Here is a 27,208-nt window from a genome sequence, read left to right on the forward strand (position 1 = left end):
CCTGTAGGTCGCGAGGCTCTTCTCACGCTACACTCTTTATCGTGCTGCCTCATTCAAACTAATTTGGGCTAAAATCTCTTGAAAGGGCAGGAGTGGTCTAAGAGGTTACTGTCCCATAGCTGTGTGACACTGCTCTTCGTCTGAGGCACGGTTGTTCATGGTGTAGCGGTTCGGTACGCAGTGCAGTGAATTAGCTTCAGCTCCATCCAGGCTTATGTTGAGGTGCTGCCTGCATCCCTGCTGAAATTGCTGATCATATGCCACTGTGAACTCAATCAGTTGAAAAAAAAGCATTAAAGAGAGAGAAGTACATTAGAAATCGATTCTAATTTTAATTAGATCTATATGAAATCAGTTCGTTAAACTAGTACACATTTCTGCTGTAGATATGCCGTTGTTTGGTAGGCCTTTTGGGTCAGGAACTGTCTCCTATATTGTTTGTACAGCTATTTGCATGGTAGGATCCTAGGCTTTAGCTGGACTTATTATAATTAAATAGATACCCTTAGCTGCAGGGAAATAGTATGGGTGTACCTATCCTTCTAAAATGCCATTTAACCTTCAAGGTCCCATTAAAGCTTGGAAAATTCAGCTTGAAGTGAAAGTACTATTGTAGCCTTTGCTAAGGCGTGACATCTTCCCAGCTATCATGACCCCACGTTATCCTATTGTTTATTTGACCTCTTCTGTAAGAGTCCCATCTTCACCTTTTTACCTTTCTGGCAGATAAGTGTTTTTGATGATGACAATAAAGATACCACAAAGCACTTTTATTCTTGGTTGCCCCATCTGGGCTGCACGTTTGATCCGAACGGTCAGCGTTCCAGTCAGATTGCACTATCAGATGGAGCTGGCTCTATTTCCTGCATTATTCTTCCTGGCTGTACCACATTATGCAATTATGTTTGCATTTAAACCTGAGCACTTACCTGTAATGATGCTGTAGTTCAGTACATGATACATTACAGCAGTAGATAATGCATACAGATAGGCTAAGAAAGCATGTTGTTGATGTGCTAAAACTAAACAGGACCTTGCATTTGAAAGTGGACTCTGAAAGCTCGCAGATTAGGCCAAACTGCTTTAAAACCCTTGCATTACTGAAATAACAGCCTTGCAGAGTAAAACCCTCTCCCTGCTGGGCAGGTACAGGATTGAAAGGGCAGTGCAGGTTTCCCCAACGCTGCCCTTCAGGCTTGATCTCAGAAGTCTGTCAGCAGTACTGCTGTTGTCTATGGCTCAGCCGGTCAGGAGCAGGAAGGTCTCACTGGTGGTGGGAAGTCCTGAGTCCTGCACCCCTATAACACAGTATAAGTGAGGAGCAGGGATGCAACTTTAGAAAACTGGCAGTGCCAAGTAGTCATTCAAGTCCCTTCTCATGTCCACACTGGCCTGTTGCCTGTGCTTTTTTCTTGCAAACCTGGGCTTTGAGGCAGACCCAGTCTGAGCACTCTCTAAGGGGCACTGGGTCTGCCCAGCCAAGTGCAGATGTCCTGAACGCAGCCTGTCTGAGGAGCGCGGTGGATGCTCTGAGCTAAAACTCAGGCAGGCTCACCACCAGAGGCATCCCAGGGCCTGTCCTGCTTACGCTTCCTCTTATCCCTGCAATGCAGAGACAGCTTTAAGGGCTAGATTCTGATCTGCTGGCTTACATTTGCCGTGCAAACACTACTGTACTGTTTAGATGAAGTTGATAGGGGTGTTTTTGGTGATGCTCAGTAGCCAGATGGCGGATGGCTCCACATGCTGACAGGAATTGTTGTTATTAAAGCATGCCAAGACAGTTAGATCTCTAACCTCATTTAGGACTTGTGACAGATAAACAGAAGATTTTAGTAACTTCCCTATCTCTACACAAGGCACTGCACTGGAGCAGGAGTGCAGATTTCAGAGAGTAATAACTTAGTACTGTTGATCTGCATTAGATCCTAGCCCGGGATAGATAGTCCCATCTAGGCCCTCCCACTGAAACCTGGAATCTACTTTAAAAATACATTTTAAACAGGTGAAAATGAACAGGCAAAATGTGTTGATGAAGCTGTTGCAGTGATTCAGCAGAAACCAAACACAATGCAGTCAGCCATGCATTTTCCTTGCAAGATAATAAAGCAATGTTCTCCTGCTAAAGAGTTACCAGCAAGCACCTCAATTTTCCATTCAGCAAAATAGGGGTTGCAACCCATACTTCTCCTGGTGGGTTGCTTCTTCCATCACATTTTGGGGGTCTGTGGATGGAAGGGGTTACGGCTGGGCAAAGTACCATCCTGTTTGAGAAAGAGAGGATATACAGGTGACAGGACAATAGTCACACCTATAAATCCTAATATCTTTCAGTTAGGTGCTGCATAAAATGTTCCCAGTGGTAAGAGATCCTTCAGTGGAGAACTACTGTGACTATAATGAAGTATTGTTCAGAGGGGTTCCTGAGCCCCTTAATGCAATAGCACAGAAATATCATGGTAGAAGAATAGGAGGACGATGTTGAGTTAGTCACTTATATGGCCCCACTGCTCTGGCTGGAGGGACATGGATGCTCCTGACGGTATTGGATTTTTGTCCTCAGGTTGTGTGGTTTTGCTGTTTGTTTGCTTTACCTTCTGCACAGGACATAGCAGGTCATAGCCTTCATGTAGCACTTTTCATCATCAAAGTACTTTTCAGTCTTAGCCTGGTAAATCACTGCAACGTCATTGCAAATTAGATTTGCAGAGGAAGGGGATGTGCCTCAGTCCACTTGTGTCCCCATAGGAGCTGTGTGAAAGTGAAGGGCTGGCAGGTCCTGGATCCACATCAGTGCTCCAACCTCCCATCCACCTTTTTTCCTTGCAGTTGTTTTGGGTCCACATGGTTGAAAAAAAGCCCTGTCATCAGCAGGTCTTCACCAACACTGCTGGGGTGGATTAAACTCATGGCCCACCTGCTTATTCAGAAATCCTCCTTGCTGTAGACACATACTGTGATTTCTTTTCTTGTGGGTGGCTGGAAGGTGCTTAAGTTAATATTTGTATTTGCTTTCAAGTTAGTTAGTTAGGTTCATTCAATTGTGCGACCATGTTTGCACTGCACTGTGCATACGGCAAAGTCCAGCACAGCCACCAGGCTTGGGTTATTCCACTTGTGTAAACAATTTGATCTTGCAATTTGCTCATTACCATTAAATTGCTGTTGTTAGTTTGTCTCAGAAACCTTCATCCTTTGAGCAATCACTGATTTAAAGCAATGTGTAAACTCTGTGTGTCCTTTAACTCTGCTCTGGAAGGCGAAAATCAGTTAAGTTGTATCTAAACTGGAAGATCATGCTGAATTGCTTGATGTGTTTATATGCACAGCATTTCCATGTGAGTGAGGTTTGTGATTAAAACAACCCACTGAAGAAGTTTTCATGGAAATAAACTGTCTCTGAATACCTGGCCATAAATGAACATTAGGAAGATTCTCATGAATTAGCAGTCAGTTATTTAAGGGTAAATTGTCTTCTGTGAAACAGAGCTCCTCTATTGCTTTCTGTAAGATGCTGAACTAAGGTGCTAAAAGATATGATCCCATTTTTTTGGAAGCAAGTTAGAATTTTGCTGTTCATTTCACCAGGGACAGCATTTTCCATCAGCTGGGCATCCTCACTAAAAGCATGGAAGACTCTAACATGACTGCCTCTACTGTTGTATTTCTGTCTCTAATTCAGTGACTTCCAAAACATTTCCCAGTATCAGTCCATCTGGTCCTGACATTCGCACTGAGGCTTGGGCACTCCTCACCTCTTCTCACAGGTCTCAGTGTTTTTCTCTGGGAGCTGGCTGAGACATCTGGGCACCAAAGGTTGCCTCTGCATTGGCCGTTTGGTCCCCTTCCCTTCCAGCGTAGCCTGGATACCATTTCCTTTTCCAGCAGCCATGGGGAGATTTTGGTATAACAGGAAAACTGTCCTCTGCTGCAAGATGTTTCCTCTGCTTCCCAGTGATTTCTTTCTATCTGAAATTGAGATTACTCGTTCTAAGATCAACCTCCCAACATGACCGTCAAAAGACCCCGAGGGACCTGAGGACGGTACTTTGGGAATCACAGGAGTCTGGTACATAGACCTGGACCTTCCTATGGCTCTCGTGGTTTGTTTCATTGTGGTGTGCCTTATTACTGCTCATATCCCACCATTACTTGGTAACCTACCTGTATTCAGGTGAGCTGTGTTGCCTGGATGGCCATATAGAAAGTTGACTCGTGCTGTATCTGGGACATGCATGCTGCTCTACAGCGATGTCTTTTCAGTGCCCTCCCTGTGAAAGCACCATTAGATCAAACTAATATTCCGTGTCCTTAATTAAATACCTCTGGTGCAAAGAGCCTTACCTTCTGTGCTTGGAAATTGCAGTGATTACTCCCCTGCTGGAAAAGCCTTTTTTTGGTGGTTGTTTTCTGAGTGATTTTGCTGGGGTTATTTTAAACAGGAATTAAGTTCTTTCTCATGTCATTGTCCAGTTGCAAATTGGCCTGAGACTGACTTGTGCCATGGGCTCTGACCTCCGAAACTGCCCACTCATTTTTTTTCCAAACTAATCAGCTAGTCCAACTATTTACAGTTGGCTTTTGGGTCTTCTTACTGCTTTTGCGGCTGCCCCTGTCTGAGTAATTAATGACAGCGTGGCTTGTTTATGGTCTTGAGTTACTAATGCTGTTGGCTGCAAATGTATTTTTACCTTTGGGACGTGCCAGTTTCCTGGTTCTAGTCCCACCTCACTGGCCCAGGTCAATTTTTTGTGTGTAAACAGATTTATCGTGTAATAGTTGGAGAGAGACTAGGGTCATTCATCAGTCCCATAGAGAACATGCCCAGCCAGATTCCTCCTTCCCTTCTTGTGCTTGTGCAACCCAGCAGAAGTCAGAAAGATTCCTGCAGGACAGCCAAAATTAAAAAAAAAGAAAAATAATTCTTTATTTTTAATTCAGGGTAGAAGCAGTGAGACAGGCAGTCTCAGCTAGAAATGAAGGCATTGGAGAATACATGTAATTGGACCTCACGTCCAGCCAGCTGCCCAGCCCTGATCCATGTTGTGTCAACACTTCTGAGAGTCATTAATGAAGGAACTACTATGTGGCCTTCTGAGGTAGGATAACACAACCCCCATTTTAGAGTTGGAGATCCGAGGTAAAGAGAAGTTAGGCAGCAACAGATGATGCAGATAACTGTAAAAATATCGTGTCATAGCCTTGGAAAAAGGTTGTTGGGTAATGGTCCAGGCCTGTTCTATCACAGGCAATCATGCCAACTACACCAATTCATAAAGGAATGAGCTCCATCTTAAATCCAGTTTGGTTTCCTGCTGCATCTGGAAAATTCCTATAGTCAGAAGCCCTGATAGTCAGAAGTATTCTGATAATTTCCAGCCTTCATTGATTAATAGATACAGTACTATGCCCATTCTACTTGAGAATAACATTGTCTTTTCACATATCTGATTCATTTTTCCGCATTGTATAGTTCTCTAGATATCTTTCCTTCCCTCTGGTCTTTAATTTATGTGCGGTTACTTTCTCAGCATGCACAATCACCTGTGACTTGACTGCAGTCATTCCCACAATTTTATGTATTGTTTTCTTCTCGAGTTATCAGAAGAAGATGGTCCCATTCTCTCTCTATCTTTGCTTCCCAGTTTGGTTGCCAGTGTCTGCTCTTACGGGATAACCGTAGGTGGTCTGTGCCATGACATGTGTTGGAGGTTGAACTTCCTTTCATGCCTCTGATTTGTTAGTAAAATTCTTCACTATTTTTTTGAGGCAGTTAGTGCCAACATCCTCTTTAGGATGGAAGTAGACTATCCATTGCAAGCTTCTCTGGAAGTTCTCCTTTCCTTTTCTTCCAGTCCCTCAGTTCCAGGCTAGAAACCTCCTTGGAAATGCCTTGTGCAATGGCAAAGCTGAAGGACTGTAATGAAGTGCATGTGAGTAAAATTCCTTTAATAGATTGCTGATCACACTGAAAGATCTACTAGATGGTTTAGGCTCTCTTGTTTCCAAAGAAATTGAATACAGGCTATTTCAGCTAATGTGTGGTGGAATCTTCTCTGAAATCCTTCTGTGGGCAAAAGAGACCCCACAAAAATTGGTAATGGCTAATCTCAGCCTTGTTTGCTTTTTTTTTTTTAGTGAAAATGGGCTTTTGGGGGAGGGGAAATCACCTAGTGTAGAGAATGGTTCACAGCTTGCAGGTCTGCAGCTCTTCGCTGTCTTTCCTTTTTCTTGAACTCCTGTAATGAGCATTATATGGCACCCCCATCTTGGGAATCTTTGAAGGAGTTTTGGGAACATCTGCATTCATTATTAGTTAAGAGCAGCTTTGGTTTGGCTGTTCTTTGATTTCATAGCAAAGTTGACTAAATTATATTAATTTGTGGGAGCTTTCTCTTTCTCTCACTGAGTGTCTAAATGTACATGTGTACACAGAAAGCTGTTGCACTGCGTTGTTGGTAAAGAGAGTGCTTGTTTTGTTGTCTGTACTGGTTTTGTAAGATGGAAGATATTTGCTCTCTGCCTCAGGAAATCCCTGTCCCTCTTTCCCATGATGCTGTTATGTATGCATTCATTCTGTTTTTTTAGAAACTCCTTGTATGTTGTCAGGAATGGAAGCAAGACTGAAAAATTCCTTTTTTGATTCTTATCTGACAAAGGACACTTCCTCTGTTCTTTGCGTGATGCACTGCACACAGGGGTCAGCTCTTGTAAGAGCAAGATGAAAGACTGTCCTATGAACACTTGTCTCAGGGACATAGGCTGTGCAGAGGAGGACCTATCCATGACACTTGAAATTCTGTGACTTTACAGTCGTGATGAGTGTTTCCCAGTTCATTTGGCACAGGTGCATCTTGGGTTAGAGGTCCCAAAAGCAAGAGTGGCAGGGGATGGTGCCAAGAGACAGATTTAGCTCATCTGGTGTAGAGAACTAGTACTATAAATGCAGTTTTGTCTCGACATGGCTGCTGCTGCTGCAGAGCTGCTACTGCCAAGGCGCGTGGGGCAATGCCGCGCCGGCACCCCCGGGAGCCGTCCGTGAGGTGAACAGCCTCGTGCACCTGCACGGGGGAAAAAGGGCGCAAAAAGGGCAGAAGGTCACCTCTAGGGCACGAACCGTGCATACTCATTTGCCACCTGCGCGTGAGCAGGAGACCCCCAGATGCCCCAGCCCGTTTCTGGAAGGTTCCGAGAGGGCGGACTGCGCATGACAGCTAATCTGCATGGGAAGTGAGGAAGCACCTCCCAGAGCCAGGGCAGGAACCTATAAAAACTGCAGACTGTGTGAGGGGGGGCTTGTTTGCGACGACTGAAGATGTCGACTGGAATCAGCGGAACATCATCGGGCTCGGAGTGGCGGTAGCTAGTTTCTTTTTTCCTTTTCCAACTTTCTCTATCTTTTCCCCTTACCCTTTTTCCTCTCCCCTTGGCCTTTCCCCACCTTTTCTCCCCACTGCGTTGAAAATAAAGGTAAAAGGTTGTACGACATTTGATCGGTTTTAGGGTCTTAATCTCGTCCTTGGGATCGTAACGAAACCTTCCCGATACTGGACCGGGACATCTGGACACTAGGCACCATCTTGTACACTCACCCCACTAACTGCAGCAAATAACATGATTTAGTGTCTTTTTCAACTACGTGTAAAAGGGAGGAGCCTGCACCAATTTGTCTTTTCTAATTATACATGCTTTACCCACCTTCCTGATTGCTCCTTCATTAGGAAATAGCTTGTTGTTTTTTTTTTCCCTGGGAGGTAAAAATAATCAACTTTTGTTTGTTCCTGTAAATATTTTTTTTTTTTTGTGCTTGAGGAGATAATTATTTCTATTGTTGCATGAAGATGGTGGCCAATACAGGAGGAATAATTAGAGCAGATGGCTGAAAATACTTCCCTTGTATAAGACATCCAGGGTAATAAAATACCTCCCCTCCTCCTTTGTCTCCTCCAAATATATATTTTTCTTTCCTTCAGGTGGAAGGGAGTTGGGGAGGGCGTAAATCTTTTCCTGATGTATTAAACTGAGGAGCTGTCATGAGTTCGCAGCCTGGAAAGTGAGCTCCGTGTATCCATCACTGAAATTAAAGTGTTTTCGAACGTGGCGTGGAGTCCCGGGTCTACGGCAAGGGGAAATACGCGCTGCACTCCATCACTTAAAATGTTAACCTTGTCTCTCCGTGGCGACAGCGAGCAGCAGTGCTTGCTCCCAGTACTTGCTGGTTAAATGGCAATCTGTCAGCAGCAGGGAAAAGGCTACCCCGTGCGCGTCAGTCACTCCGCAGCACTCGAAACCTTTGCTCGCTCAGCACCACGCGAGCCGGGAGGGGTGACGGCGGCAGTACTTAATGCTGCGCTTTCCTCCTGCTGGAGATCGTAGGAGGGGACGGGGACAGTCTCCTACCCAGGGAAGCGGGGTGGTGAGATGATTACTGCAGTGTAGGAGCAGTATTGTGCTTCGCACCTTGGCAGATATGACGGGGGAAGAATAAGGCTGGCTGCTGGTGGTGGTGAACGGGGACAGCCGGCTGCCTTCAGATTTGGCTCCATGGCCATGTCTTGGATAACCTGGAGTTGAAACCCACAGGCTGGAGAAGGAGACAGGGTTGAGCATAGCAGCAAGCAACGTCCTTGCTTGCTAACTCCACCGTTAACAAGCAAAGTCCTTGCTTGTTAACTCCACCATTATTTCTTCGTTTGAAATTTCTCTTTTTTTCTGATCGGAGGATGAAGGCTATTGTCTTTGCATCTCTAATGGCTGTTAGTGTCCTTCTATTGGGACTATACGCTTAAAAACAACAACAAAAAACCCCTAATCAAACAGATTAGAGCAGCATCACAAAGTATATGAGATAAAATGAGATGTATTGTGTTTAAAGAAGAGTTTCTCAACACTTTAAAACCCAAAGATTACGTTGAATTTCATGTGGGGGAATAAAAAAAGTCACCAGATAAACATGTTATGCTAACAATTATTTTTATTTATGAAACTTAGACCAAAAATTGAAGGGCTGGTCATAGGGAATTTATAATCCCATCCTTTTTTGGTTTGTTTGCCTGCCTGTGCTGGTGTGCAAGTGTATTACTGTTATTTATTCAGTCATTGCAGTAGCTGCTGCTGTATCTGGGCCCTGCTAGTCCCAGACACAAGCTGAGAGACTGGCACCAAGAGATCGTTTCCCTAACGTCTGACATACAGGCAACCCCAGGCTGCCTGACAATGGCAGCAGCTAAAAACATAAAATAGAAAGAAATCAGCCCAAAAATGGAAAAAGAAGGTGCAAGAGGGAGGCCGGGGATAATCTGCTGCATTGCAAGGATGTTATGTGTCTTTTGTTGTATGTTGTTAAAATATTATTTTATATATTTCATCCATAGTTTTGGAGCTCTAACGGGGAGCTGATTCACCTGCATTGTACACAAGGGATGGGCTTAAAATGGCTTGTGTGTGTCACAGAGCAAGCGGGGTCAGAGATGGGAAGAGGTTGCAGGGCCCTGCTTACCATGCTTTTTGTGTCAGTTCCCTTCCCAGATCCTGGTGCTCTTTGGTACCACCAGAGGTACAACAGACTCCTTAAGGATTCCTAGTGCTTGTGATTTTCCACCCATTTGGGTTTCTGCTCTTATTTTGCATGCTTGGTTCCCACCTGAACTAGTGTCAGCTCTTGTATTGGATTTGAAAAGCTGGAGTAGGTTTTCTATGGATGTGTGACATGAGGGCACATCCTGCAAACGCTTTGGTGTCCAGTAAGCATTCAGTTCATGCTGTATATATCTGTCTTTGGGGAAAGCACCAAATGCATGCCTTGCTTCTATCTAGCTACTAGATTTTCATGAATCTTAAACTAACATTGCATCTTTGAGGTTTCACTTCTCCTGTCAAATCTAATTCAAGCTGGCCAGGATCAAGAGTGCTAGCAGAGAGACAGATGGATGCAGAGATGTTATGGTCTCATGAGGTCTGTTTCCTCCAAATCATCTTTCCAGCTATCTGGAAGGGTATACAGACACACACTTAATTTGGGTGTGAAACTGGTTCTCAGCTCTTGTCCCAGTATCTCCTATACTTGAATGTCTTTAGTAGAAATTGTAACCGCTGACCCTTAGCCCAAATTAATTTAAACTTCTAGTTGTCTAGAGTAGTGAAGTGGCGTGGAGCCTGGAACTTGGACCCAGCCCTCATCATTGACTGAGAACTTCTTTAAGGCATTCTGATTCACCCCAAAATAAATGTTTACCTCTAAAAGCAAAGCAAGAGCTGCACACAGCTCCTTTACCCCTGTACACTCAGCTGTGGTTTCACTCAGGTTGGTCTCTGTGTGCCTGATTTATGGCCCTTTGCAGGGGCTTCCGCTTCTGACACGGTATTGGCATTGCTGTAGCACAAAGCAGCAGAGAGGGAAGCTGTAACTGAGGAACCAGCACAGAAGCGAGGAAATGGTTTTCAGCAGCATACTTTAAAACCTCCATCCTTCTTCCACTTCTGCAGTTGGCAGCAGGCCATGAAGACCAGACTGGAGATCTGGTTGTTTTCAGATTAGGTTTTGCCTGGACCACCTCTGTGTGTGCAAAAGAGGGGTCTGAGATAGCTTTGAGGATATATTCGTCAGCACTTCCATGCTAGTCTAGGAGTGCAAGGCTCCCACCTCGCAGTCAGCTAGCCCTAGCCTCGTCATTCGGCGCTCACTTTACGCCAGTTCCTATTTCCCCCTGTCCTGACTTTCAAGCTCCCTGTCATTTGCTGTGCCCCAGCTCCTAGGGGAGCAGTCCTGTGCTAAAGCTGATAAAAGCGCAGAAGGAAAACTTCCAGCCACTGCCAGCTCCAGACACGTGGCTTTCCCTGGCTCTGCGGGTTTCTCGTGGTTCATTCAACAAGCATGCACAGGAAAGACGCTCAGCCATGACCCCGGCACTTGCAGCTGCTGCTGCTCCTCAGTGTTGCTAAGAAGTGTTTAAATAACACCATAGGGCAAATGCTGGGTGCCAAGCAGGAGAGAAAAAAAAAAAAAAAAGAAAAGGAAAGAGTCTTGCTTCTGTGAATAATCAAATGGGGAGGGGAATGTTCTTGTTCCATTCGGCTGTGGGCAGAAGGAAAGGGTCTGGAGTCTCTGCACGATGGAGATGTTTGCAACGTGTCCATGCAGCCCTTCAAGGGAGAAGGTGGCTGCCTCACTGTTTTTTTGGAGGACTCCCAAGTGAGTCAGTCTGTCCCAGCAGCAGTGAGAGCATCCTCAGCCTGCATGGAGCAGAGAAGTCCCCATGCCACCCTTAGGATGTAGAGACAGTAGGGTCTGGAGTCTGGAAGGTCAAGCGAGGTGGGTTATGGCCTGTCCCATGCTGGATGCAGAGCAACTAGGGGAGACGGGACATGATAACTGAGAAGGTTCCCCAAGATCACGTGGCAGAAGACTAACAGGGCCAGGAGAGAACTGGGTTTTCTACAGCTGTGAGTGTTATCACCCACCCTGATAGATGTAGGATGTGCTGTTAGTTTGTGTGTGTTAGTCTATGTCATTTTACCGTGGGCTGGACATCAACTTCACCACCATTAAGCCAAGGACTTAACAAGTACATTATATTTGCAGGTAGCACTGTGCTGTTCCTCAAGAAAAGAGGGAGAAGGGACTAATATAGGATTCACAAGGTCCGGACAAATACTCACGGTGTAGGGTGGTTGGCCTTTCCACTAGCCTTGCACTGAACTACACTTTTTTCTTTTTTTTCTTTTTTTTTTTTTTTTAAAGATCCTATGGAGAAGTTCTTCCTTCTTATGGTCTGCTGTATTCTCCTGGATCATTTCTGACCTCCTAGGCTTGCAAGGAGGCTGCCCACTCAGGTGTGCCAGTCTGGGCATGCCACTTAGGAAAGGACATAGCACTGAGAAAGAAGGTCACCAGATAAAATATTGTGCTATCTCAGTTTATATATTTCCCTTCCATCAGTTATATGTCTTTTCTCAATTGCTGAGGAACAGCTTTCCCTCTAGTCCCTGTATAGTTTCTTCCATGCTGTGGTAACTTAAAGTGCATTCCTTGAGCAAAACCCCTTTTCTCCCTTCAGGCAAATACGTTCTTTAGACCTATTCTTGCCATGATGGTACCAGGATGGCACAAGTGATTATAAATTGCACTTTGTCCTGTGCTATTAGTTAATGTTGATTTGTTTACTTGTTAAAAAAAATAGAATACAAATCAGAAATCATTTGAAAGATGCACACTGCATGAGGTGGTGCAGGTGGCATCAGGCTAAATCAGGCATCTTCTCACTGGAAACCTTCCTTTTCTTCCCCAGGCTAAACATCCAATTGATGTGACATTTATTTTCTTCATTGTGGCTTGTAGGTTTGAGGCAGGTGCTCTGGTATTGGCCTGGGGAACAAAAAAATGAGGTATAAAGCACCACACTCTCTGAAGGGAAAGTAATCCTTTGGTTACGGACTGGGTGCCACCACAGTCCATGACCTTGGCCAAATCATTTTATCCCTCTATGTAATCATTCTTAGAGACTAAACTTTTTTTATTGAGCAATAAAAATTAGTTTCTTCGTCTTTGTTTAGGTTGATAAGGTAGGGACTGCCTCTTACTGTAGACAGATGTATCACCTAAATAATGGAGCATTCGATTCCAGCAAATTTATATCTTTTCTGAGTTGCAGTCTAAGATAGTTGATAATTCTTAATTTCTCAGAGGGTTTCAACCATTCTCTAGTGCCTTGAGATCATTTGCTCATACAAGCTGTTGGTTTTATGCCAGATGGTATTGTTCTCTATAACTGGTAGAACTGGGTGGGTGCACGATCTTCTAAGAGGTGACAACATAGTATAAATAGTAAAAATAACTTAAATATTGGTGTTCTATAGAGAAAACATTAAAGAAATAGCTTGACTATTTTCTAGTTAGAACAGGGAGTTGTCTTAATAAAAGTCATATGCAAAAGAGGGGTTTATTTTTCTTAGTTTTTTAAGACCTAATTTTGTAAGCCTTCTACCTGATGAATTTCTATGTTTTTGGCGGTAACAAGAAGAACTGCCTAGAATATTCCTTATATCCTTGTTTTCCCATTAGAGTTAATTGGGGGCCTCCCATTGGGCCTTAGATGAAGCTAGTTAAAAAAACCATCTTAGAGAAATGTTCTGCTGAACCAGACTATTTCACAACAAATGCATCATCCAGTGTTGTCCTAGCAGCATTACAGAGAATGACTAAGGTTGTGCCAGGAACTTAGGGAATTTGCAATTTTGTACTGTGATTAGCTCGCTAAGCAGTATCTTGGAGAAATGTGTGCTTTGACAAGAATGATGCCCTCTCCTATCCCCTACTCTGACAGTGGATCTTTTTCAGTGGATCTATTGCATATAATCTGTGTATATTGTATATAACCTGGTTCAGAGCATTACTAGTGAAGGGTAATCCACAGACTCTCTAGAAAGATACTGTTTCAGGACATCTATCCTTTCAACTAATAAGTTTGTCCTAAATTGCTTTTTTTAAAAAAAAAAGAAAAAATGGTACTTGTCCTATTATGCTTAGCAGCCCTGAAAAAAAAATGATCCATTTATTGTCCTCTCTGTAACAGTTGTGTACAGATGTACAGATCTGACTCCCTCTGACGTCAGGGACTTAGCTCCCCAGATGTTCTCGCTGCATGCATGTTAATTCAGTCCCAGGCTTCATTCTAGACTGAAACAAGTAATTCCCTTTGCAAGGAAGTCACTGAATGGAGGAGAGAAAATACCAGGATCCATACCTTGCAGACAGGATGGACATAAGCCAGTTGTATCTTTTAGCCTGGGGACCAACATTCATTCCCTGGTGCAAATAATTAAGACAGTAGCCACCATGTAATATTTATCAGAGTTCTTGTATTTCAAATTGCAGCTCTCCAAGGCTCTAGGTGCTGTGACAAGTGCTATATAAAACATCAGGCACATAAAACTAACATTGACAATAGCACAGTTAAAAAAAGTAACTACTGCAACACCACCAGTGCTGATTCGCCTTGACTGCAGCTCCCAAGTAAAAGCTTTAATGAACATGATGTGCTCTGATTGAAAATGAAGTAACTATATTTTTCTTTTATATGGAGGTTATTCCTTTCCACTGCTGTTTTTAGTTTTCCTCCCAGATCAGCTGGGGCTGTTCCTGCTAGCTCACATGTTATTCCACAACAATATTTTATGAATGCATATGTCCACACCGGTGCACACATCTCTGCACACAAATAAACACACATTCCTCAAGAAACTGGTCAAACCTTCACTGCAAAATGAATGCTTGAAATTCAGAGGTGAGGAAGAACCATGACTGGTAACAGGCAAGTATCATTTCACCATTGTTCACCATGAGCCAGGCTATTGTCTGCTGTTTTGGAGTTAATCAGTGCTGTGCTTCATTTGGAACTCATGTGCGAGCCATCAAAGTAGGGATGCTAATAATCCTGGATAAACTGAGCGAGGAAAAAAAGTATTTGAAAGGGGGAATGTCTATAAATGAGAATGAGTGGCAGAAGAGCCTTTGAAAAAGTCTGTAAAACAAAATATTGCCCATCTAGCAGGATATTTTAATTCAAAACTCTTTGGGCTGTTTTTATGACTTTACCAGGACTTAATGTGCAGTTCTGCTTTTTGGGGGGCAGAGAGAGACCCGGAGCAAACCCCTTGTTACCGTGAGAGGAACACCACAAGGCGCAACCCCCAAATCCTGAGATTATTTTCAAAGGCCAAGAACGTCGCTACCTCAAACACCCTCCGGGTGCCAGGTCCTGGTGGAAAAGTAGCTGGTGTCATGTGGGTCTCCTCCGCTGTTGCATTTTCTGCAAGCTCGCTTCCTGCAGGGTGGGAAGGGGTAAATTTTGAACCTCTCCGGGTCTTTTTTTCCAGCTTCCCCTCCAGTTTTGTGGCCGGTGGGCTGAGGACTGCAGCTGGCCTGCTGGCCACCAGCCGCGAGATGGCGATAACGTCACGATAGAAGGAGGCCGGACGCTGCTGCTGGGGACCACCACCAACCACCTCAACCTGCTGCATCTCAAAGGTCTGGAGAAGGGGGTTTGGGGGCTCTTATTCCTCCCAGGCCTGGAGTTTGTCACTGCCACGATCTCCCCTTCCCCCAGCTCCTGCACCGAAGGAGACACCTGGCCAGGCTGAATCTGCCTTCATTAGATACGGCAGGATGGTGGTGGGGGAAGGGGGGAAGCTTTTAATTATTATGTATGCAGAAGGCATCGTTTATGCTGTTTGAGGCATAATGACAATATGAGCAGGAAGGCTTTTTTATTTATTTTTTTCCCCAGCTACTGAAAGCACTGCTATCCCGAGTGGTGTTCAGCGATAATGGCAGTGCTGATAACAATAATCAACACTGTTTTCTTTGGCATCTTTGAGGCAAGTGTATTGCAAAAGCCTTTACAAAATTAATGATGCTACAGAATTACAGGCCACAGCTACAGAATGTAATAAATAATCCAAGATCCTAGAGCAGGGCTGGTGGAGAGTAAGTAACCGAGTGCAGCTATGGGGGGAACGTGGGTTTGCAGGGTTCGTGTGCCCTGGGGTAGACTGAGCCTCAGAGTCAGAAAGTGCAGCTCTGTAGGTGTCGAAGTAAAAATTAGAATAACTTGCTATTCAGTGCCAGAAGTAGTCTTCCCTGGAAATTAGGCCCTCATTCTGGAAACTGTTGTGCCCATGCTCCATGTCAAGTGCACGAGTTGCTCTGGTGAATTTACCTGCTTGAAGTTAAGCCTCTGTGTAACTTTTTGCGAGGCTGGAGCTTAAAAAGTTAAAAGACAATTTTGTATTAGTTTAAGGACTTAGAGCTTCCTTAGTGGCAAAAGTGATTTTATATTAAAATGACATGAAAGGTAACAGGTTCTCACTGAGAGAGATAATGAAGAAAAGCATGCATTTGATAATTATATTTTAATAGAGCTATGAACGATCAGTCTATAAAGAGAAAATTTTGGAATTTTATCCATATTGTGCAAATATTTCTACCAGACTTTGAATTTGGTCAGTCTATGTTCAGAGCTTTTCAAAAATGCTAGACTGGGCAACATTCGCAACTTAAAAAATCAAATAAGTATTTAAGATTAAAAGGATTGAAAAATTTTAGTCTGATTTTCTTCCTTCTCTCCCACAGCTGAAAATCCTAAATCTAGGTGATGCAAGGTTCTTCCAAACCCCAGTGTGATTATTGCATATAGTGGATGAGATAGATCAGAGCTCCAAACTTCTGAGACTTTTGGGTGCTGATCTGCATGAGGATTTGGGGGCTCAGCCTCTGTCTTTGTGAAGAAGGGCACACCATTGCAGCAAAAGCCTTTTGGGCCAACTCAAAAGCACATTTGATCTATGAGTGAAGACTCAGGAAAGGAATGGAGGTCTTGTTGAATTTAATAAAGTCTGGAACAGTATCTTTATGACTTTAGCTCATCTGACATTCAAATCATTTCTCCTCTTTATCACATTTTCCAAGAAGCTTGTTTTATAGTGTAGATTCAGTTATTAAAGCAGCATTAAAATATTCTAGATGCTATTATTTTCAGCGTAGCTACATACCAAATATAGGTGGTTCCATTTTAGAAGGAGAAACCTGCAGGGTAATTATTTATCTGTGTTGACTCTTTCCTGGAGTTTTCTTGTTGCATCCACCCCCACTAACATGAGTGCTGCTAGCTGTTTTGCCTTGCCATGATTTGGAGTCAAGCCATGCTGAGGTCTACGCTGTTTTGAGAGTGGGTGGGATTCATCTTCCCTAACCTTACCTTTCTTTAAGTTATCTAGCCCAGGGGAGTTGTTTAGGCTCCTGTATTGATAGAAAGAAACACACACCACCAAAGACCTGTTCATCTGAAGTATTATAGATACCAATCTTAAGTTGAATCACAGTTAGGTGATCCCCTTAGAATAGCAACTACTGAGTCTGTGAACGCATCAAGTAATTGCCAGGTTTCCCCAGCTGCAAGATGGGCATGACGATAAACCCTAACCCGCAGGCGGGTGTAGCTACGTGCTTCGACTGAAGAATAAGATGAAGTGTTTTTTCTTACTCGGGGCCAGAGAATGGGATTAAACTGTAGTTCTGCTCTCTCTGGCTTTACTGGTTCAGGATCAGGCTGTCCATGCATTCACGAGCTGAAGATACAACAAACATTACAGATGAAAAAAAAACTGTGAGCCAACTGAGTCTGCTCCTCTGCCAAGGCACTGTTGTATCCTATTGCCCTTTTCCTGGTGCTGTACCCAGCAAACCCAACACACTTTTATGGGCTCATTTCTCAAAATTCTCTGCTCTTAAGACACCATGAGGATTCTGAATACCAGCTCTGAGGGGTGCTCCTGTCCTCCTGATGACTTTAACATTGTAGAAATTGTTTTAAGGTTATTATAACAAGGATGTCACCTACACCTGCATCATTAAGGTGGCCCTGCTCTGGCTGTGTGTCGAGTGGGAAGATGCAGGCTCTGGTAGTGACCAGACTGTCTGGACAGAAGATCTGGAGGCAAAAAGCAGTCGTGAGATAGTATTAGACATCTGGGTCCCACAGGCTGCCTCTCACCACTGTGATGAAGGCTCAGCAGCTTTTACTTCCCCCTCAGTGGGTGGAATGTGAATGTTTGGCTGTCGGAAGGGGAAAGTTTAATGGCCAGATTGTGAAACTGCTCAGAAGGTACAGGTGGGGATGAGATACAAAACAGAGAGATTGCAGATGTCCCTATAAATTCAGCAGATTGCAACTTACTTTCATGATCCCAGCATCACAGGTATGGAAATATTTTTGATGACTCAGGGCAGACAAAAATGTGCTTTACACAGACTGAAAAAGCTACTTGTTCTTGCAGGAATGCCTCAGGGCTCACTTTTGGGGTGACACTGCTGGGGTTGAAGGTCCCAGGTCTGCAACCATCCAATTGCCTTTGCAGTGGCACCCTTGAGGTGGCCGTCCTTGCAGGCATAAGGGAGAAGATTGCTTAGGCCCTTCTCTGGAAGAGCCATGATGTCACTTTTCACAGCTGTTTGTCTCCCATGATTTGTAGCCCTTGCTGCATCTTATCCATCCTGCTGGAACCAGCCAAGCCAATTCCATGGTCAGACTCCATGCTGAGGCTTTGAGAAATGTCTAACCCACATCATCTGTGGTTTCTGCTTCTAAAAACTGATGGTACGTACTTAAATTCACTCAGTCTTGACAGTCCCACAGGTAATCCAGTTTTTTTACAAGCTATCAGATCCCTGGAAAGATTAGACACCTAGCAGATCCCAAAGACACCCGTGACGGTGTCACATCTTAAACCCCTGTCCCAAGAGTGATGCTTATCCATCAATATTTTGGATCCCTCAGAATCCACACTCAGATCGAGATGTGGCTAGAATGGGTCCTACGGGTAGACTGAGGAGGAGATAAACTTGTATATCAATTTTGCTTGATTTTTCTTAGACTTTGATGCTATTAGCAAATAGCATTGAATAGTAGCTGATATACCTGCATAAGTACTTGTCAAATAATTAGTGCTTCAGTCACTGCTGATTACAACTGGGCTTGAATTGGCTGAAAGAAGGAAAAGGGCTTTTCCTCTGTTTTTCTATTTCTTGTGTGAGCCAGTCCTTAAACCTGTTTTAGAAGCCCTTGTCAGTAGCCACAGTTAAAAACTGTTTGTATTGCGATGTTTTCTATGTCATTTTGCTCAATCCATTTGGGATGTGCATTGTGGTACTTTTTTTCAGGCAGTTTCTAGTTCATATTTTCTTTTTTTAATCAGGCAGAGACATTACAATTAAAATACCGTAAAAGTGATTCTGGCAGTATTGCAATAAGCATGTTTTTTAATTAAAGAAAGAACATGGAATGTACAAATAGTACTAGCTAATGGGAAATTTCATCCAATGTATTTTTTAATTGAGATTTAAAAGGAAGAGAAGTCAGCCCTATTTTTCCCTTTCGCTCTGTGATATTTTCCTACATTGCTACAATGAGGTGTATCAAGTCTGAAATAATTACAGCCACAGAGCCTTAAAGTCCCAGCTGTTTTGACGGAAAATGAAAGGAATCCCTTTTTTATGTTTTTGTTTTTATTTTTTTAAATGAATTCAATATTTTTTAGTAGGGTTCAGCTCTCAGGGCTGGACATTCCCAGAGGTAGCAGTTTAAGGTCCCAAATCTGTAGCAATTAGATGTTTTTTTCACTTCTTCCCTTAGCTATAAATCCCGGATTGTGTTTGGGTATGGTGCACAGGTATCTCTTTCCAGCTCTGTGTAGGACAGGATTACAGCGTGTACATTAGGTTCCTAGGGCTCTCGCTTGCCAGTGAAATTGATTTTCCACATCTTCTGCAGCTCTTGGGGCTCCTCTGAGGCTTCCCAGGATGAGCAGATCAGTGGAAGCTAATCCTGGCTGTGCTAGCAACGGGAGCCATGTGCAGCTCGCGCAGAGACGGGGCTGAAATCCGAGGCAGCGCGGTCTCCCTCCTCCGCGCACTGGCATGGAGCAAGGGAACATGCCTGTTTCTGGGAAGCAGATGCTGCTTCTCACCATGTGATAGATCTTCTGAGTCTGTCTACATCTGTTCTAGATAGTAATCAGGCCCTGATTACAGTACCAGCCTCACGTTGTTAGTACCTCACACACCATTATGTGGTACAGGAATATTGTTGTTGCTACCTGTATGGGCTGGTAACTGAGGTCCATGTCTTAAAAAAGTTTTTAACTGCACATACCTTCAAAGACATAAGTCTAAATTATGATCCCAGAGGCACAGAGGGAGCATATTTTATAACAAGGGGCTGCATATGAGCTTCTTAAGGTTTGAAGTATTGCATTGAACCCTCTTCCTCCGATGGTTTGAAAGAGCGTGCATTATGGTACCGTCTTGTTGTGGAAGAAGCTTTCATTAAGACCAATGTCCAACCCACTGTGCTAGATATTGAGAGACAAACACAATCTGTGATATCTTTAAATTCAAAAGTGAAGCCAGAGTGTGAAGCAGTTAACAAGTGTCCATCTCCTCCAGCCTTTAAATAGCCCAAGGGCCTATTTCTTCATCAGACTCATTTGCATGATTTTTACCCTGATGCATTTGTGAGGGTCCCTTGGCAAAACCCTCCCAGTTCCAGAGCAAAATTTCTCTTGCTGCTGGAATTCAGGTCTTGGGATTTGCTGGCACTGATTAAGAGCAAAGCATCTGCTTTCACCTGCTTCATCTCTGACATTCACCTCATTTCTCCAAACTGTTTAGTTGGGTAGCACATATCTAGATGTTTCCATCTAGATGTGATATTCAGTAGATCCCAGATGACTGGCTCTGATACATGCTGTCAGATTGCATTGAGGCATGTCCACAGCTCTTACAAAAGCATCAAACATATTACTAAGTGTCTGGGATGCTACCTCAGAGATGAAGAAGTAGAAGGACATCTTTGGAAGAGATGGCTATTGCAGTGTCTTCTAGGCTGCCGATCTGAACTGCCTTTGCTTGGCTCCTGTGTTGTAAGGGAAGAGCCCAGCCAGCCTACACGAGTGCATGTGCCATCTGAACAGATGGCTGTGAGTGCAGAGAGCCAGAAAACACAGCCTTTCAGGCTTGGGAGATGGTTTCTGACTGAGAGTACTCAAGCAGCTGCCTAGCTCAGACACTGATTAAAACCTCAGTCCAACAAAGTGCTGAAATACAAGCTTAACTTTTTATGTGTTGGTGACTTCCTGGTGGAAATAGGTAGTTTGCTCCATGGATAGTTTGGGATCTGTACCTGTATAGTGCAAGGAGGATGGAGGAACATATACGGGGGGATAGAGAGTAAGTTTTGGAGTCTTTTGGTTCATGAAGTCTCTGGGATAGACCAAATACAACAAACTTTTTTCTCCTTTGTGTCTTGCTCAGCAGTGGTCCAGCCTGTGATGAGCTTTTATGGCTCATCTGAATATCATGTGAGCATGTCAACAGGGTACAGGTCCATGAAATAATCACTTGTTCCTATTTATGGTGCATAAACTCTATATTCCTCTTTATGTGCACAGGAAGATCCTTGGGTTTTTTTTCTGCTAGGAGACCCCACCAGGCACACCCTGGGAGCAGGAAGCAAGCAATAAGAGGGCTGCCGGACACTGAAGCCTTGTGCAGGATGAGTCGTTTCATAAAGATGTTCCAGTTCCAGCAGTTGCTTCCTGCTGTTTGCCACTCCGGGATACTTGCCAGCAGTATAACTTGTGAGACTGAGCCTGGCTTATGGGGGATTCTGTGGGTTCATCATGTGAAACAGCAATCGAGAGAAATTGGAAGAGCAAGCTGAAGGCTGTGGGAATATTAGTTATATACAGCCATAGTGTACCCACAGCACAGCCAGAGCAGATCTTCCTTGCACAGCCAACCTCACAGTGATGGGAGGCACTAGTGCCATCGAGGAAACGATCTTTCTATCAGCAAATCCTCTTCCAGAGACTGGAGGTTTTCTGTTATTTAAAGGGGTGCAACACAGTGATATGCAGGACAATTCTTCTGTTAGTACTCTCCTAACAACTTCTGTTATTGATTAAAAAATGGATCTCCTGAGACTACCCAGCACCTTTCTTGAAGTTTGCTTGCTTTAACGCTTCACTCAGCTTTGAGTAAAGAAGTGGAATTAAATCTGGTGATAGTCACTTTTATCCTAGCTCCCTAATGAGCTGTTCATTAGAAAAATTAGACTATTTCTCAGGATGGACTTATATTGATGGTGAATGCTAAAGTATTGCCTCAAAAGATAATAATAAAAAAACCCTCAAAGTAAAAGGTGCTCTTTGGAAGTGGGATTTTGCTTCCCTCTGAGTTCAGGAAGTCCCTGGAGCTTTCTAAATCACAACCTAAATAATAATGAGAAAATCAGCGTCCCTTTTATGCATTCCAAGAATGTCTATATTAAAAGCATTTTTTTAAAAAAAAAGGTTTTTGAGAAGGGATGTCCCTATGTGTGAAAGTGTGAATCAATCTCGGTATCACAGAGGCAAGGAGAAACTTTTCGTAGTAATCCTCACAAACCCGGACTCCGTGGATGTTTGCTCTTTTTTTTTCAGAAGTGCATGACGCAGCCTTTTTGCAGAGTAAAGACTCTGGGTACGTAGGCTGTGTGTCTGATCTAATTTGGCACTGTCTAAGAGCCAGTCAAGGCTTCCTGACAGAATGAAGTGGCAACGCATTATCTTTCCACTTCCTTTCCTTTTGAGTGTGTTGTCCATCATTTCCCAAGGATTTAGGGAAAGAAATGTCTCTTCACAAAACCAGTTCTACCATTGGTATGCTGGTGCAGTAGTTGTTCACACACCTTATTATCAGGTTTGTTTTCTTTAATATTCCCTAACTTCTGCTTGGTCTGGCTGTTTCTCCGCTCCTCTGGGAAAGATGGAGTTGCCAACAGTTTAGTTTTTTTTCTCTTTCCTTTCGGTCCTTTTTTTTTTTTTTTGGTAAAGACAGATAAAGAAAGATTTCTTTTCCTGGCAGAGAGGTGGAGGCTAATTGCTGGGTTAATTGAGAAGAATGGTGCTTCTGATGTTCTCACAAAGTATCAAATAGCCTCAACATTTTTCTCCCCGCTCTCCCTCACTCCACCTAAAGAGACCCATTGAATTAGCACATTACTGTACAGAAGTGATTATGGGTTTAATTGTATTTATTTTGGTTGGTGGGGAGGCCATCATAACAGTAGTTGATTGATTTTTATAAAATCACCCTCAAGGTCATATGTAGGACTTTGCTTTCCTGCGTAGCCATAACAAACAATTTGAGGGTCACAGCCAAAGGCTCAGTTGAGCAATAGTCTTGCTTTCTGCCTTCAGAGAAGGGGTCAAGTGCAATAAAAGAGGGAAGCAAAAGTTCTATTTTCTTTTTAAAAGAGAAGATGGTCTCGTAAAGCAGCAGCTGTATATTTATTTTGATCCAATGAAAACAACAGAAACACAAAGAGCTGATGGTTCGAGGGACCCTATATAAATTTTGGGCATAAGTATTTGCAAGTTTGGCTAGAGTTTGTTTTTTGTTTTTTCATACTTGGATTTGTTAAATGACTAAGTGACGCTTACTTTTCTCTTCTGTGACACTGATTTTTAGCTTTCAGCAGTTGCACTTTTCTTTTTTTTGTTTCGTTTCTGAAGACCAAGTGTCTTTTGACTTTGTTCTGGAAAGAATCCAGAAACTTTACAAATAGCCAGGGTACGATGACATTATGTTGCTACCATGTATATAGCTGATATACCTGGTTCCTATGCAGAGTGTCTTTGCAGCGCTTCTATGCTGGGTCTGGCTGCTGCTTTTAAAGGAAAGCCAAAGCATCACATATAGAAAATTCCTTCTGGTGGAAGACTTGCAAGTCTTTGTGCCACTTCAAAGTGTGCTTAGGGTTGTCATTGCACTTAGGGACAGAGAAACCTGAGAGCCAGGCAACAACCCCCACTTTGAAGCCCATTTCTCATTCTCCCAGCACATCCAGCCCTTCACATTCAGGGAGGGTAAACCCTGCTTTTGTGTAGGGTTTCCCTCAGGATGGGTCAAACCTGCAGCCTGAGCATGGCAGGGTTAGTGCCTGCAAGTCTGATGCGATTGGAACATGTTGGGACTATGGTGCGTATTTGCAACCAGTGCAGAGCAGACACCCAGTAATACACAAATGATGTGGAATCTTTGACTCAATAGAGCAAAAATTGTTCCGGAGAACTGACGTGTAGTTAGCCTACTACTGGGGAACAAGAGAGTTTAAAAAGAAGGAAGGAAATAAAAAAGAGCCACAGAGGACTGGTCATATGTGAGGAGGCAGACAATGTTTTTTATGAGATGCATGAAGATGGACTCTTCTTGATATACCAAAGCTGCCCTGCACTGAATAGTGCACAAGGGACAGTGAAGAACTGATGTTAATACCTATCTAAAAGGATTAACTTTTGCTTGTCAAGCTGCGTCTGCTTTTTGCAGGAAAAGTACGAGCAGCCGCCTTCTTGCTTCCTGCTGGTTTTGCAGAAGAGGGAAATGACTGTAGCACTGGTGGCAATGCATGGCTCTGATGTGTGCTCTGCTGTGTCCCTCAGCACTGCTCATGGTGGGAGGAGGAATGAAAGGGCATTACTCCTTTACAAGAGACCCTCCAGAGGCAGGGCAGAAAGAGGTAAATCCTAGACCCTGATGGGAAAGAGACATCTTCCCATGGCTGTCTTGAGATGCATGGGAAGGCTGCAAACAGAAAACGACCCTGGAAAGTGAGAGGTGTCCCCATCCCTGTCATCCCATGGGGAGGGGATACAAGAGTTTGTGGAAGGAGTTTAATATTTATGACCTAACTTGTAGACAAATTCAATATTTTGGATGGCCAAAATGTGACTGAAATTTGGGAAATCTTTTGGGGAGCGTGCTGGAGGCAGCCAAGATTTATGATTTTTGAGTCAAGAGAGAGGACAGCTTTTGCTACCAGCCCTCTTGCTTCAGTGATGCAGCATGACAGCAATTAGAATATTCATTAAAAATCATGTGAGGAGAAGTAGAAACAGCAATGACTGCATTTCAGTGGGAATAAAGCATAGGAAGTCAATAAAGACCGTGGGGAAGATTGCTTTTTTATGTTAAGAGTAAAATAAATCTCAGTGATTTATAGTTCCATTTCTAGATTGCAGTGATAAAATTATTAACACTTCTGCTATAAGGCAAATGTATTTAATAAATGTTTCTCTTCTCAAAGGGGGAAGGAGCAGGGTGGTAAATTATGTCATAAGAGGAAGATGGACCAGCAGCTCATTTATTAGTGAAGCTGATATTAAGTAATATCTTTCAGGAATACACATTCTTAGATCAACAGGTCAAGTTTCATCTGAAAGCCTTAAAACCGTTGGTAGATGAGTTCAGTTTTCCATAAATATTAATTTTCAGTACATTTCAGAATACATGGGAAACTACAGAAGGCTGTACAAGTCCTGATCTTGTGCCAGTATCCAGACAGGTAAAGGTCAAACTATTGGCCGATTACTCTGATATCAACCACAGGGTGAAATTGAAAACTGGATGAAGTAAAATGTTGCAGCTGTTTGAATCCATATATGACTAAATCATACAGGGGTGCAATGATTGATAGGCGAGATGTTTTATGGAGAATATGTCTTGTAAAAAATTAATAAATAGATAAACCAACACAAATTCTAGTTTATTTGCTAAGAAAGTTAGAAGTTTGATTCTGTAGTTAATTCTGTAAGTTAATGTCTAAAAGTTAAGTCTGTAAAGTATGTGATAATGTGATGATTAACTGAGGATTACTGAACATTGCAAAACTACAGCTCTGTGCAATGTTAGCAAAGCAAGATCTCATGCCGGCTAGCAGATATGAAATACACTGACTCAAAAAACAGTTTGTTAGTGGGGAATCATTTTCATGTCTATTTTTATGCCACTGCCCATTATTGATGATCTGGCAGTACATGGAGAACCATCACTGACTGCATTTATGAGTACTGTAATGTCAAAAACTACTAACACCAGAAAGAAGCTGGTCATGGTATGAAAGGTGTCAATTATTAGCAACTTCAGATAAAGAGAAATGCTGGGAGGGTGACTATCTCTTTGTAAGGACTGAGGTTACCTGCATTTCCTGGCTGGCTCCAGGGAAGCATGGCTTGACCTAGGAAAGCATATCCCAAATGCAGAATGATGAGATGTCTGACAATCCACTGTGTGAAAATACACTATTAAATAAAGCAACAGTTTCCTTTGTAGGAGAGAAAAGGGAAAATATACAAGGAGATAAAGGAGTGAACCATCCTGAGCTGGTAGAATGGGATTGCTGGCTCACACCAGGCAAGAACAAAGGCAGCCTTCAGCAGAGACTGAGTCAAAACCAAGGGATGGAAATGCCTTTTTTTATACCCTGTGTAGTTAGACCACAGAATTCATTGCTTCAAGAAGTCATTGAGACTAAGTATTAGAAAGATTTGAAGAAGGATCAGATTTATATTGTTAACAAGGCCTATCCAGTTATGCGCTAATAGATGGTAGAAGGAAAGCGTTGGCAGGGAGATGAAACCTTGTGCTTTGGGGCAAAGCTAGTCTCTAATTAAGGATTAAAATGAGGCTTTCACAGGATGGGGAGATCATCTCACATGCAGCTAACAGGGAAAACTTTCTTGTATTATGTTTTTAAGCATCTGGTTTTGAACAGCAGTTGGAAGTAGTGCACAGGATTAAATCAACCGCTAATCTAAACAAGTTGCCAGTTCCTATGTCCAGAGCTCTTCTCCTTTCCCTTCTCCATGTCATAAATGGTTTATCATCCAAAAAGTTACGCATACAAAGTAAGTAGTAATATTATCCCTTTCTAACAGTTAGAGTATGAATAGGTTAAGACTGGGATTTTCCAAACACAGCTCCCTTGCACTAGAAGTGGAGAGAATTAGATGTCTGCCCAGTCTGAGTGGTCCTGTTCAAGTCTAGAAAAACTGTCTGTGGTCGAGCTGAAAAATGAGCTGAATTAATAAGGTCGTTTCTGTGAAAAGGAGAATGGCATTAAAAGCTGGTAAGTCTACAGGCAAACTTGGATTTCTGCAGGAAACAATATGGTTTTACCCTTAATCCCATAACTTCTTTGCAAGACCATTTGTTTGACCTAGCCCTTAAGCAGCTTTGATCATGAGATGACTGGCTATCAGACCAAACAGTTGCATTTTGCTTTTCTGTTGTCTTTAGGTGGTAAACTTGTATTTACTGGTCCTGGACCTGTAGAACTGCATGCTCATTACATCCTGATATCTCATGGAGGAGAACTCCATGTGGGATCCTCCAAGGCCCCTTTCCATCACAAAGCACACATCTATCTGTACGGAAGCCTCCATTCTCCACCAATATTTCCATATGGGATCAAGTTCCTGGCAGTGAGGAATGGGACCCTTTCCATGCATGGTGAGTACCTTTTTTCCTTCTCTTTAGAAGCAAAGCACAATTAAAAAAAATGTAAAAGCTAAAAAAAAAGACAGAACTATTCAGAGAAAAAAATAAAATTTTGTCCATGAATTTACTTTTCTAAAAACAGTTAAGTATGTGTTGACATTAGTCTTTGGACCAGAATTCTCATATTTTTACATTCACAGTCAGACTCCTATTGTCACAGTATCTTAAGCACCAAAGCTCAGTGCTGTACCGCCATAAGAGCTCCTATACTGGGAACTGAGTCATTTTGAAAATCTGATCTCTAAGAAGAAGCTATATGGTATACAGTAGTTATGA

General features: G+C 43.0%; 1 protein-coding gene across 7 annotated transcripts in view; it reads left to right on the plus strand.

Moving 5' to 3' along the window:
• Window positions 1–27,208, plus strand: part of PKHD1 (PKHD1 ciliary IPT domain containing fibrocystin/polyductin) — a 272,244-nt gene that overhangs the window by 74,814 nt on the left and 170,222 nt on the right. For all 7 annotated transcript variants that reach the window (XR_010388155.1, XR_010388156.1, XR_010388154.1 and 4 more), the window contains 2 exons: window positions 14,875–15,025; window positions 26,672–26,884. Coding sequence is in view for 4 of the 7 variants with exons in the window: in XM_064508296.1 (XP_064364366.1) it covers window positions 14,875–15,025; window positions 26,672–26,884 (364 nt within the window). In the remaining 3 variants the exon portion in view is untranslated. The remainder of the gene's footprint in view (window positions 1–14,874; window positions 15,026–26,671; window positions 26,885–27,208) is intronic.

Source organism: Dromaius novaehollandiae, chromosome 3, assembly GCF_036370855.1.
Source record: "Dromaius novaehollandiae isolate bDroNov1 chromosome 3, bDroNov1.hap1, whole genome shotgun sequence".
Taxonomy (NCBI): Eukaryota; Metazoa; Chordata; class Aves; order Casuariiformes; family Dromaiidae; genus Dromaius; species Dromaius novaehollandiae.